Raw genomic sequence first — 14,038 nt, 5'->3', positions numbered from 1 at the left:
CCAGGGAAGTGGTGGAGTCCCCATCCCTGGAGGTATTTAAAAGACGAGTAGATGAGGTGCTTAAGGACATGGTTTAGAGGGCATGGTGGTGTTGGGTTGACGGTTGGACTCGATGATCTTAGAGGTCTTTTCCAACCTTAATGATTCTATGATTCTATGATTCTAATGCTTTAAAGTCTAACTGGCAGCTGGTTTTCAGTGGTCTTCCTCAGGGGTAGACTCTGGGGCCAGTACTTTCTAACATCAACAACTTGGCTGTGGGGATGGAATGAAACCATCAGCAGGGTCAGGTCTGACACTAAGTTCGGGAGAGCTTTTAAATATGCTGGAGGGTCAGCCAGCCACTCACTGGGACCCCAGTGAGCCAGAGGAATGGGCTAGCAGGAACTTCATGAAGCTCCACAGAGGCAAATGAAGTCTTTCAGCAGGGACAGAATAGCCCTGTGCGATGACATAGACAGGGACAGACTGGCTTGGGAGCAGCTTTGCAGAAAGGACTTAGGGTCTGACAACAAGCAGGTCGAGGAAAGTGATTATTCCCCTCTTCACAGCATTTGTGAGGTTGCACATGGAGTATTATGACCAGTTTTTATTCCCCTGGTACAAAAGAGAGAATGACAAGCTGGAGAGAACCCAGCAAATGACCTCTTGATGTTCTTCTCCTTAACCACGCTAACTAAGCTCATGGGTCCAAGATCCTGTTTAATGTAGGCCTTAACGACTTAATAAGAAGTCAAGCTGCTTGTTAGAGCCCATGTAGGTGGATTTCTGGTGTGATGCTGTAACCAGCTGTGCTCTTACATGCTGATGGCTCAACCCCTAAACTTGCTACTGACAGTAGTGAACTCTTTAGAAATGAAATAACTTCAGAAGTGTTGAAGAGAGTTCCTACAGTAAATACAGAAAATTTGGTAGATGCAGCAAAACTACCAAGTCATGTATGGCCTACGTGACTTTAATACTCCATGACTTTGGAGTATTAAAATGGTGACATTCTGCCCTGGAATGCATCAGTTCTACGTGGGTTAGTACTAAGAATCAGGGTTTATGAAAATAGTCACCACTCAAGTAATGTGTGTTTGACACAGCTGATTTATATAGGAAGGAAATGCAATTGGGTAGGATCTCTCTCTCTCTCTCTCTTTGTGTTTATTCAAGAGGAAGAACGCGTATTCCAAGAAACTTAATTGATGTTTTCTTGGGTTTTTTGCTATTGCTCCTTTAAAAGTTGCTAACAAAAATGTCCCTATGTAAAATACTTGCTTACAGTGTCCATAAATGCTTAACATGTCTACATAGTCTTTGACAGACACATCCTCTGAAGTTGTACTAGCCAGCTTACTACCTTTAGCTGGGAGCTGGCTGGCCATGGCTTACTGGCTTCTTCAGAGGTCAGGGACTCAGCTTCTGGTGGGCAAAAGCCATGCAGCTGCGAGAGCCTGCGTAGGCATGTCCTGCGCCTGTTCATGTGTAGTTCTCTGATTTTACTGTGCTAAATTGGTGAATGTGAACTGGTGTAAATGCAGCATGGCAGAGCCTATGTGCCCTCTGAAAAATAGCTCTGGTACACATTAAATTTCTAGTTCATCTCACTGAGTTGTTCAGTTTTCTTTTTTCTATGTTTTGTCATTAAGTATAATAGGATTTTTGTGTTCTTCCAAGTTTACTGCATTGTTTTGTCGGTTAGGGATATGAAAAAGTCATGTTGCCGGTCAGTTGGGCTATTCTGGCAAGAGCAAGGGTATAGATGCAATTATTGTCCAAAAGTCATCCTGCCAGAACATTGTTTTCCACCTGGGGAACTGGGTTAAACTGAAATGTTCCCTCAAACTCTCTAGATGATAGAAGTAACTGTCTACACTTGATGGACTCACTGTCATAGGTATATGGACAAAATTGTCTTTTGGCAATAGGCTATTTCACAGGTTTTATCTGCAGTCGGGTAGGACAAATACCAGTTTTTCTTTAGCTAAAGAAAGTTGTCCATTTTCTTTTTGGTTTTTGCTTTTTCTTCTTAGCCAGCTAAATGTATCTGTTTGTAGAAAAGTGCTAGTATTTGACTGACAGTAAAAATCTTCATTTCTCATAACACTTTGTAGAATTTTTATGTGACTACTGAATTTTCCATGTGTTTTTTCATTAGGTAACATATCTATTGCAGAATTACAGCTTTCACTGTAAGCAGCAGAAAAGGATGAAATAGCAGTAAGAAGTAGTACTGGACTAAATTAAACAGTTCCTGTTTTTATTGAAATTATTATCAAACAACTTAATACCTTGAGCAAAACTCTTCAGGCTATTCTGGAAGAAAATTATATAAAATAAGTAATTGTTTTTATTTCATTAAAAGATCTACTTTTTGATTCTCTTAGTACTTGAAGACAGCTAAGGATATTTATAGACATTTTCTGAATGTGGAGGACAGATTATCAGCAGGGAGTAGCTAATGAAAACTAGTACGAGACCTTCAGGCTAGAAATACCACAAGGATCATGGCAATGACGTCAGACTAGTTGAAAATGTGTGTGGTGAAATAGGAGAGACAAGTCTTGAGGGTGTGGAAAGTAAGAAAGAACTGCATATTGAGGAATTTCTTCCACACTGCAAGAGATGTTACTGTAATAAACTTGTGTCTGCATAACTTTTCCAGAATTTGGTGATAAGGACACCAACTATGTGTTACCTCTGTTTATCTGATAGCTGGGGGTGGTAGGGAGAACAATACGGGCCTATGACATCCTTACAGTCTTATATATTACAATTTTGTCAAATAAAAGTCAAAGAAAAATTGGAAGGATCTTGGCATTCTGGTAAAAAAAAACATTAAAAAATTGTAAACTGGATTTTGAGGAAACCCTTGGCAGTTTTTATTGTGATCCTTTCTGGATTGTCCTGAAGCGTCCCAATAAAAATAGCTATCATCAAGATTTTAAAAGTTATCCTTAGTTTTTAAAACTGTTGCAAGTCTCAGCTAATGAGTCGACATAAATATGAAGAAAAAACAAGGGTGCATTTTCTCACTTTTGCTTGTGGCATTCCAGCTTGTTTCAGTGTGAGGGAAACAAGGGTGCATTTTCTCACTTTTGCTGGTGGCATTCCTGCTGACTTCAGTGTGAGGGGAAGTGCAGGCAGAGCTGGTGACTCAATGGACATACGGTGGAAAATCAAGCTAAACCAGCATGAAAAGGCAAAGACCGCCCATCATCTCAAAAAGATATGGTTGGGTAAAGAGTGAAACAAATCTAATGACAACTTTACCAACCTCTAACTCAACATTGTGTTATTTAATTTACTTTACAAAACATAGCTCAGCTTGATTTCTGGCAGTTCTCACTGCTTTTCCTCACCATGTACTCCATATTTTTTCACCTTAAGATAAAGCTTTCTTTGCTAGCTTATCTAATTTTCCATTCCTTATATATCCTGTACTAATTCCTAATATTTTAATATAGTTTTTTGATATTATTATTCACCCAACAAGATCTGGAGGCCTCCTGTACGTATTTTCCCCGTTTTAGTTATACCTAGCTTTGCACCTTTGATTTAAAGAAATTCCAGAGCTCCCAATGCATCCAAGTTTTGATTGCTGTAGTCCAATCAGCTTTACTAATTACTTGAAATTTTCAAATTGGAAACAAAATTTGCAGAGGATACATAGAGTGGCTGGGTCAGAAGAGAGTAGCAGTGCCTTGGTCACACCCGTGATTTCTGGTGCTGGGGGAAGGTTTCAATGCTCTAGCACCCAAGCACCCAACATCAGCCAAATACAGATATTATCATCAGTTAATACTTCTCTTCAGACAGGAGCCCATGGATTATGGTGTTGCTAAATGTCAGTAAGATTTTTCAGTGCAGAAATTTGCAAGATGTCTTGCCTACACAGAGGGTGTCCTGTAGCTTCACCGGAAACTCATGAACTTCAGTTTAAGCTTTGACTCTATTTTATTTCATAACACTGAGGAGTTATTTAACTCCTCTGCCTCAGTTTTCTCTTCTTCGTTATGAGAAGAGAATTATGAGAGGATTGTGTGAGTACCAGTATTTTTCCATTTAAAATTCATTGTGTGAGAGAATTAACTGATATTTGTAAAGGTCACAGAAGATGACTCAATCATGTTTGTTAACTTATTCTTGATTTATCAGGTATTTAACTTTTCTTTGCTGTTTTGTGCTTCATGTTTTTCTCTCTTAAATAACTGGTTTGTAAGGATAATTCTTGTTCTGTAAATTAAAGCGAGTTGTGATTAAAGCTCTTCTAAGCATCTAAGCTGCCCAGCACTGAGATCATTGTTAGCAGTATAACCATGATAACGTGGTGCTTAGTCAGGGTTAGGTCAGCACTGTGTATTAGATGCAGGTGCTGAGAGATGTGAGCTGGGTGGTGTCATGCTGCCTGCATAACATTAGCTTTTGCCATAAGGAGTAGACCTGTGCCAGTTGTAACTAAGGAGTTATGATCTTACCGGTATGGGTACCATGCTGAGTCATTTTGGTTATGCAGCTCCTTGCTCTAAAGCCAGCCTGGACCCCATGAGTTCAGGTATGGGTCACCATTACGCTATGTGGGCACGTCCTCAGCTGCCAAGTGAGTTTTACAGCCCAGCAGCAGTATCTGAGCCAAGCACCTTGCCGTGCATCTGGTGCGTCTGTGTGAGCTGCAGCACAGGCAGTCCTCGAAGCTGTGCTAGCTGGACTAAAGGTGCAGGATGGCTGCGCCGGGCACCTTCTAAACCCAGCGCTGATGGGTTCAGCTTGTGCCGGAGGCACTGCCTACGTAAATCAGGTTAAAAGCACATCTTTCATTGCACTGTGTTGTGTTTCACGTAGACCAGCCCTGAGAGAAATGATGAAATATTTTGCAAGTCCTTCTGTCACTGACCCTTGGTAAAGGGGGAGCAGAAAGTCTTTTGTTTTTGAAAGAGCTCTGTATGCAGGGAAGGAAGGGGCGATCACACGGTGTGTTCACATGATCATCATCAGATCTGGGTTTTATGCTCGTAAACCTTTCTTTGAACATGTCCTTTCACCCCTCAAGTGTTTAATTTCCCCTAGTATAAAACATACCTTTCTGTTGACAGGAATGTTGTGAAGCAATTTGTAGAGGTTTAAGTTTCTAAGGCCTGGCTTACATGTAAATGGTTTCTGCTATGGCCTGTGTTTAATGCCATGGCCTGTTGCCCATAGGGTGAAGAACGATCAGAAATTCCAGAGGTATTTCTGAAGCTAAGTTATACCAGCATGACGAAGGGGAAAGCTTAACATGGCAGTTTGCCTTGTAGCTGTAGGAAAGCCCAGGGCTGGAAGTATCTAGGAGCACCTAGAAGTGGTAGCCACAGTGTTGTCTGACTTGGACTTTCAGAACAGTTGCATGGCGTAGTTTCCTCATTCACACTGATCTTCATGCCTGTCTTCCTAGAGTAGCAGGGCATTTCACAGTCCTGTTTCTTTTGTGTTTTATAAAACCCAGCACAATCTTCATGTTTCAGGTAAATCCATTGTAACAGAAGCATAAGTGCAAGAGGGACTTCAGGCTACGTGGAGACATTAACATCCATTGTGTTTAACTTTCTTTCCAGCAGCTTTGCTGACATATGTGCTGTGCCCTAACAAAAGCCGTGCCTGAGTTATATTCTATTTCTTCTTGCTTTAATTCTCCATGGAAGTAATTTTTTAGCTGAAGGTAAAACAAACCTCAGAGCTCCAGCAGCTTCCATGAAGTTGGGCCTGTGGGTATTGCCGGTGTTCAGAATTTCAGCCCAGCAATGTGTGGGAGAAAAATAATGTCAGTGACTTAAAATAATGGATTTTGAGTCTCTTTATCGTGTCATGCTGAAGCTGGATTTTTAGAAGTGAGCAGTTAGTTTTGTCAAATAGGTAATGCCCTAAAGCATTGCTATATCATGATATGGATCAGACAACTCAAGAAGAAAGGCAGTAGTTTTTTTTGAGGGCATGTGATTTAAAGGAGAGTAAGGAAAAAAGAATTTATTATGCCTTTGAAAATGTCTTTTACCCCTACAGTAAGACTGTGGCCAAAACATTTCAGAGTTGTATGTTAAAGCTGTATATTTTAAGGCATGGTCTTTTTGGATAACATGCATATTTGCTTTGAAAATCCAAGACCCAAAGATAACTGTAATTTTGTTTTGGATCAATATTTTGTGGGAGTATTGGAGGACGGGCAGAGTCAAGACTGTTCTGAAATGATTTAGACTTGTGCATAAGGAAGATTTTTCAACTCTACCATTTCTTTTTTGTTAACGGTTTCAGTAGCTCAATATTCAGCATATTTTTAGTGGCCTGAAATGCAAAAACAGCATTTTCTGCATTCTGCACTCACTTTTAAACTGGGCAGAAAAGAGAGTCACACACACCTGCGAAGCTGATACGCAAAGTCTGTATTCTTAGCGAAACAATAATGTTTTGCCATTTAATCCAAGAAAGTTTCAAATGCCAAAATATAGAAGGTTCCTTATGTTCTTCCTAAGAACTGAAAGCTATCATCAAAAATGAATATGTTTATGCACATCTTGGAACAGTGAAATAAATACAATCATTAAAAACATCTGTACTTAATTTTTTTTACAAATATAGTTAGTTTCTGAATTCTAAAGAATGTTTAGCTGCACAGAATATTTGAATGAGCACTAAAAAGCCAATTTTACCTAGAAGAACATACAAAAATAAATGATGTCTCAAATTAAAATAATAAAAAATGAAACATAGTTTAATAGCCCATTAAATATTGGCATTAAAAATAAAATTCTTAGGAAAATTCTCCTCAGTCTTTGAAAGAAAAAAAGTGACTTTTCAGTCTGAAACAATTTTTCCACTGAAAGGAAAATGGAAGTTTGTAGTAGGATTCATAAAGGGTTTGATTGCAATCTTAATGAAAGAGAAAGTATCAACTCTTGATAATAGTAGGAAAATGATGTTAACAGCTCCATTTTATAAAAGCAGCCTAATATTAAATAATGGTTGGGTAATGTTGAGTAGTCTGTTTAGTATTCAGAAAAATTAACATCTTCCTTCCCTAGGTGCAAGCACAATTGTCTACCCACTGATTGTAAGAACATCTGCCTATGTTGTATGTTCATTCCTCTATAGCAATTACGGACAATATAGGGACAAAAATACTAAAGACTAAGGGGAAAGAGGGCTCATCTTAGATTAAAATGCCTTCTCTTCTTTTCATTAAATGCCTTTGTATTCTAGGACCTTAGCTTTTCCCGTTGCTTTTGCTCAGTGTTTGTATCTCAGGACTATAAACTGCCCATCCCATTGCTGATGACTTTCAAGTGATAATCACTGAGTTACCATCTAAGTTTTGTGATTTGCTGAGATTTGCTGATGACTGATGGTAACGGCATTGAGGACCTTCTGTTCCCAACCCTCCTGTTTATATTGGCCATGGGAGAACAACATACGGTGCATCTACACTGCAGTTACTATGGTGAATTCAGTTTGTGTAAAGTAGAATCATAGAATAGTTTGTTTTAGCCTACCTGTGTTGGTTATTGGTAGATGCAAAGGCATGGCAGCACAGAATCTGCTCAGGCCCCAAAGCCTGCCTGAAAATGCAATAAAGACTGTAGCAGTTAGTTCAGCCTAAATGCTGTCCTACCATTATGTCACTAGCAGCATCCAAACTGGGAGGTGTAAACCTGCCCTGATTGTATGTCTACATGAGCAGCAGTGAATTCAGCATAGATGTTTCTGTAATCACTGATTCTTGAGCAGATCTGATATTGTATTCCTTTTCCAAATACTTTCCAATGGCTAGATAGCTTTTGAGCCATTTACAGAGCATTTAGCTGTGGCAGTGCCTCTCAGAGAGCTGGTGGAAATACAAACTTCAGTGGTATTTTTTTTCTTTCTTTTCTGCATTTTTTTTCTCTTCCATCTCATTCTGGGCTGCTAAATGTCTGCAAAGTGGATGCACCAATATATCTTGGGAGCCACCCAGCTAGAAAGCAGCTTGGCAGAAAAGGATCTGGGGGTCCTGGTGGACACCAAGTTGAACACGAGCCAGCAATGTGCCCCTGTGGCAAAGAAGGCCAATGGTATCCTGGGCTGCATTAGACAAAGTATTGCCAGCAGGTCAAGGGAGATGATCCTTCCCCTCTACTCGGCACTGGTGAGGCCACACCTGGAGTACTGCGTCCCGTTCTGGGCTCCTCAGTACAAGAGAGACATGGACATACTGGAGAGAGTCCAACAAAGGGCCACAGGATGATTAACTCGGTTGGAGCATCTCTCCTATGAGGAAAGGCTGAGAGAGCTGGGACTGCTCAGCCTGGAGAAGAGAAGGCTCAGGGGGGCATCTCATCAATGTATAAAAGTACCTGAAGGGAGGGTGCAAAGAAGACGGAGCCAGGCTCTTTTCGGTGATGCTCAGTGAAGGGACCAGGGGCAATGGGCACCAACTGAAATGTGTGAGATTCCCCCTGAACATCAGGAAACAAGTTTTCAAGTTTTCACTGTGAGGGGGACCAAGCACTGGCAGAGGTTGCCCAGAGAGGTTGTGGAGTCTCCCTCCTTGGAGATATTCAAAAGCTGTCTGGACACCATCCTGGGCAACTGGCTGTAGGTGTCCCTGCTTGAGTGGGAGGGTTGGAGTAGATGACCTCCAGAAGTGCCTCAAACATTCTGTGATCTGCCATTTTAGTATCTGTTGACACCACTGCAGAAGCTATGCCTGCTCCATCTCTTGCGGATAGCAAGAGAGTAAGGGTGTTTCTTCCGGGCACAATGCAGTGTTGTACAGAGACACCTGAGATGGCTCAGAAAGAGCACAGTGTGCTCTCATCAATCCATGCCCAGGCAGGATATCTGTGCCTTGGGTAGGGACTGAATATGTAGGCTCAGCTGGGCTTACCAGTTCCTGTTTCCTCTGTATCCAAAGTAGTTTGGCTGAGCATTTGCTTCTGCATCTACTCTCTAGTGCTGTGGAACCCAGGAAGTTTCGTAGTTTGGCTGCAATCCTGTGGCAGCCTGTTTCCTGCTGTGCAGATCCTAATAAGCCTTCCCACCTCGGAGATGCTCATGAGAAGACCTTTTGGTGGTCTTTAGGATCCAGGCCCAGCATAGTCAGAGCTAATCAACCCTGTCAAGTCCAGTCTGATTTCTGCTGTTGATTGAGATGGCATTTCTCAGTGCTTCAGTCCTTGGAGGGCTTTGTAGCTTGGGATGGCGTGGGACTGGGCTCTAGCAAAGCTAATGAGTCACACTCATTGTGCAGTAGCGGCCAGTGGAGTACAGGCACCCGCTGGTTATGCGGGAGTCAGCATAGCCCTGGCAGGGCCATTACAGGCATCGTGGAAGAAGTACTTAGTATCCCTTCACTGAGTCCTTGGTCTATATTATCCGTGTTTTTTTCCGTTATCGAGCATCTCACAGCCTCCCATTCCCTGAAAATAGAGAGTTAGCTATATCAGAACGGTGTCTTGAGTGAATAAGAATTTCCATAATTTGTAATTCAGCATCTAAGATTACTCATGTTTCTCCCCGAGTGCTAAGGATGACTATTAACACTGCTGTGAAACTGAAAGGATCCGAAATTGCTCTTGTTTTTGTGTGAGACCTCAGTTTTACTCCTGCTAGGAGTTTCACCTAGGGCTTTATACTATATAATGCCAGCAAATTGAATTGTGAACGTAAAATTACTAGTGCTAAAATGGAAATCTGTTTTTGGGGGATTTTGTCGGGTAAGTGTGAGGCTAAAATACAAAATTTATGTTTAAGGAAAACTGGGTGATATAAAAGGATAAAGTTGTTCCTCAGCTGCTTTAAAAAAAAGTACCTTGTGATTTACCAACACCTTCCACTGCAGAGCAGAGTTGGCGTGTTTGGGATTTTCTGTTATCCTTCTTAAGGTAAACTTCTGATTTATCTAACTGAAGAACAGTGAAAATAGGCTTCTCAGCAAAGTGCAGTACTGGAGCAAGCATATTTATCAGGGCACAACCATATCACTGTTCCATGCTCTATTCCAACAGCGTGTTGAAAAGGAAAATGTTGTATGTGCTTTATGATTAAGGCGCGTGAGTTGATTTTTCTCTACTCATTATGGGCTTGGTCTGTGTTCCCCATGGACTTTGAAGCCCAGATCATTTCTGTGCCACTTAAATATATGTAACTTGCTATTATATTTTGCTTGTAGGTGTTTTATATCTTCAGTATGGAGATGAAACAAAGCAGTTGAGAATGCCAAATGAAATCACAAGCACAGACACAATTCGTGCCCTTTTTGTAAGTGCCTTCCCCCAGCAGCTGACGATGAAAATGCTGGAATCGCCCAGTGTGGCCATTTACATCAAGGATGAGAGCAGAAACATATACTATGAATTGTGTGATGTGAGGTAAGTAAACATGGAATTACAGCTGTTGGGTTTGGTTGGGGTTTTTTTTGTAGTACACTTACAGAATAAAAAGGAGTGGAGTTGCTATGTATCTGACAGATAGTGGCCTAGCACATAAAGGCATGTTCAGTGGTATCTGAGTAATATGGGAGGTTTGGTCTGACACTGCCTTCAGCTGTAGGTGCAATATCTGTTGCACAAGCCATTGATAAATGGCATACCTTGTTCAAATATTCATATAATACATGCAGGTTCACATATTTAATATTTTATTGAATTTTAACTGAGACATAAATATTTAAAATACGGAACACAAAATAAACATTTACAGAAAAACTGTTATTTTCTTTGCTGGCAGAGCAAAGCCTGATCCTTGTGAGCCTGAAGTTACAAATATGAACGTCACCGATGTCCTCACAACAGTGCCAATTATTCATCATCTAACACTGCTAAAGATCTGTGGCACTGGTGACCGCTGCTGCAGCAGCCCCACCACCTTCCTATTTTATGTCAGGATGCAGCAACTGATGCAGTCACTTCCCTTCACTAATCCAGAGCTTGGTCAATAAATGATCTGACTAACATCTGGGTGCATCTTTCTATCCTTTATTTTGTGGGAGTGCAGCTGCTTAATTAACCATGTTCCTTCAGTCCTAATCTGCTGTTCGAGCAGAAGGACCAGGTTCTCAGGGTCCCTAGAAAGTCCCAAATCATGTAGCAACAAAGCTCTGAGGCACACCTCAGACATGTTACACTCCATAAAACTGTGCAAGGAAATACGGTGAGCCTTTGCGCCATCCTTTTCATAGTAGTTACATGATAAAAAGGATGAACAGAGGAGCATAAGAAGATGAAGGAGAAGGCAGAGAATGTGTTTCCTCTCTGCCAGTCTACCACTAGTGCAGGAAAATGATGTGAAAGTTAGAGAAGTGTACTGTCCGCTGCTGCCTTGCTTCTTCTGGAGATCCTGTGCTTCTCCATATCATGTTGTAGTGAAAAGACCAAGTTGGAGCTTTTCTTGTCTTGCCACTTCCAGTTCCCCCATTCCTCTTCTTAGTCTTTGAACAGCACTGCACTCCATTTTCTCTCCTCTGTCTTGCTCTCCTCAGGCTGTCTACCCAGTGTCTTGTCATTAGCCAGCCTCTTGGATTTCAGTTTCTGTTTTTTTTATCTTCCTTGCTTTGCAGACTCCCACACCCCTGTTTGGCCACTGTAATGCCTATGTTAAGACCCATCTGATTTTTTGCATCATCATTCATCATGTGCTCAAGTTTCTTATACATCAAACAGTCTATTCACAAGATTGGATCAACTGATTAAATCAAGATACGGGTTACTATGTCTTTGTTGCCAAGCGCATTATTGCCATCATCTGGTCCATCGGCTCCTTCTCTCTCACTTTATCCCTCCATCTTCCCTTGAGTTTCAGACTAACAGTTTATGACTTCATCTCCTCCCTGCCCCTGAGAATGTGATTATCTTAATACCACTCCACCTTTTTTTCCCTTGCTCCCATTGCAGGCGTCACTCTGCCAACCTCAGGCCTGGCTCAGTCCCAACATCTGCTTCCTCTGTTCCTATGCCTGTATTGTAGAGCATTTCTAGAGGAAATCCCATGACCCAGCTGACTTCCTCCATAACAAAATTCCCTCCTTCAGTTCTTCCACCCTTCTCACTAAGGAAACCTCAGCAGTTCCAGCTTAATGGAGTCCAAAGCATGCACTACCAGCTGCATTTTCACCGCTTTTGAATAATTTATGCAACAGTTTCTACATTTCTGTTCCTTACTCTTCAGATCTTGCCAGTGTCTCCCCTCAGAGAACAGATGAAAAAAAGTATCATTTTTCTCTCCTTTGCTTGCCATGTCTTCCTTCAATTCTCTTCTTGCTTCCTTGTCTTAAACATGGGTGTTTTAGTCAACTCTTCAAGCTCTCCACCTCCCTCAGAGGCTGTCTCATGTTCCTCTGTGCCTTGCATCCCTTGCTTTGTCTGTTAACTTGCTACTCTATTAAAGTGCCTGCTCTTACGTTGCTAACATGTTTTTCTGCCTCCCAACAAAACTGTCCCTGAACACAACATACTTCCCACCCCATCACCTTTCTTTCTTGCACTGAGCAGTCACTACAACTGTTGGCTGGAGTTTTACTCTGTCCTAGACCCATTTCCAACCTGTCTGGGGTTTTATTCTTCTAATTCCAACTTGTCTTTTGTTCCCTGCTGTTCCATTGCAATTGTCAAAGTCAACAAATGGCCAGCTTTTGTGAACACCCTTTTTCTCTCAGATCTCTTATGTACTTTTAATGTTTTGTTCTTGAAACTTTGATCTCCCTTTGTTTCAATGGCTGTTCTTTCCTGATTTCTTCCTGTCTCTCTCCTCTCCTTTCAGGTATCATTTGAGAGGTTCTCTTCTCAAACATTGATTTTCTGTTGTGTTTTTTCAGGGCTTTGTCCTCCTTCCTTTTCGTTGTCTGTACATATCTCCGTCATCCCTGTGGATTAGTTGAATTATCATAGCTACCTGGGTGACTCTCCCATTTATTTTTCTGTCTCTCCTTTAGGATGGGATTCATCTGACCAAATGGAGATTTTTACATCCACATTTTGAGCTGGTTGTGATTAATCCTATAAAATTGTCTGATAAATTATACATGCCAGAGAACCTAGCTGTTGATGTCTTCCCTGTGAATGTCTGTAGTTGGATGACATGAATCCTACCTCTTCCGTCTAGACTAAAATCTTGATCTTCTCTTTTAATATAGTCTCACAGACCATTAGTTTCAGCCTAGCTTATGTTATCCTTCATTATGCCATCACACTCCTCCCCCTTTTCTTTCTTTCTTTTTTTTTTTTTATAACCACTTTTTTTTTTTTGTCTAACCACTGGGGACAAAGCACTATCTTCTACTTAAGCCCATAACCTGGTCCTTTTCTTAAAGTGGTTCAGGGCTCTACATCCAGTGTAGATTTCAGATTTTTTCTGCATAACATCCCTATGATGCAGCCTTTCCTTTCCCACCACGTAGTGAAAAAACATTCAGCAAATTCGTCAGCTTTTTAATAGCAACTGCTGTAATGGTCTTTTCTCGGCAGTTGGCACAGGTAATATCTTGTTTGCTTTTACCCATTCAAATGAAGCAACAAAGATCATTCTCCTAGTTTGACAAGCAGACTGCTTCACATGCATTTTTTTCATTTGTCCTCTGGCTGTATCTTTTCCATTTCATTAAATATAAACTACTTGTCTTCATTATGAGGGCTCCTCCAAGCCCACTTCAATGCTACTTTTAATTTCTTGTTCAGTACCAAGTGCCATCTGCTTCCACTTGGTGAATAATGCCAACTTTCATTCTACATGTCTTTAATTTTCAAACAAGTGCCTTCACGCTCTCTCTCAGGCAGCCCTCTAATGGGCGTGGAAGGCGTCCTCCGCAGACATCCGCAAAGCCACTGTGTTGGTCTCCTTCCAGTCCCACCTTCCCGCTCTCGCTGTTGCACTGCCTACTCAGAGCATGCCCGTGGTCCCAGGATCTGTTTATTGCTCCTCTGGCTGGAGAGACTATGGTCTTCTCGTTTCTTTTTGTTCCCTTATCTTTCTGCAGCTATCCTGTTGTCTGTTGTGTTTTCTATTCACCTTGTAGGCTGGTGAAGAGGTTGTATTCCTGGGGTGTTTATACAGC

At 41.3% G+C, this 14,038-nt stretch overlaps 1 protein-coding gene across 1 annotated transcript in view; it reads left to right on the top strand.

Annotated features, from left to right (window-relative positions):
* KIAA1217 (KIAA1217 ortholog) overlaps positions 1 to 14,038 on the top strand; it is a 195,956-nt gene that overhangs the window by 101,658 nt on the left and 80,260 nt on the right. Inside the window, exon 5 of the mRNA XM_019471004.1 lies at positions 10,163 to 10,361. Within this exon, the coding sequence (XP_019326549.1) occupies positions 10,163 to 10,361 (199 nt within the window). The remainder of the gene's footprint in view (positions 1 to 10,162; positions 10,362 to 14,038) is intronic.

This window comes from Aptenodytes forsteri, unplaced genomic scaffold (assembly GCF_000699145.1).
Source record: "Aptenodytes forsteri isolate BGI_AS27 unplaced genomic scaffold, ASM69914v1 Scaffold336, whole genome shotgun sequence".
Classification (NCBI taxonomy): domain Eukaryota; kingdom Metazoa; phylum Chordata; class Aves; order Sphenisciformes; family Spheniscidae; genus Aptenodytes; species Aptenodytes forsteri.
The sequence above is the reverse complement of the archived record's forward strand: the minus strand, read 5'-3'. Positions and strand labels throughout refer to the sequence as shown.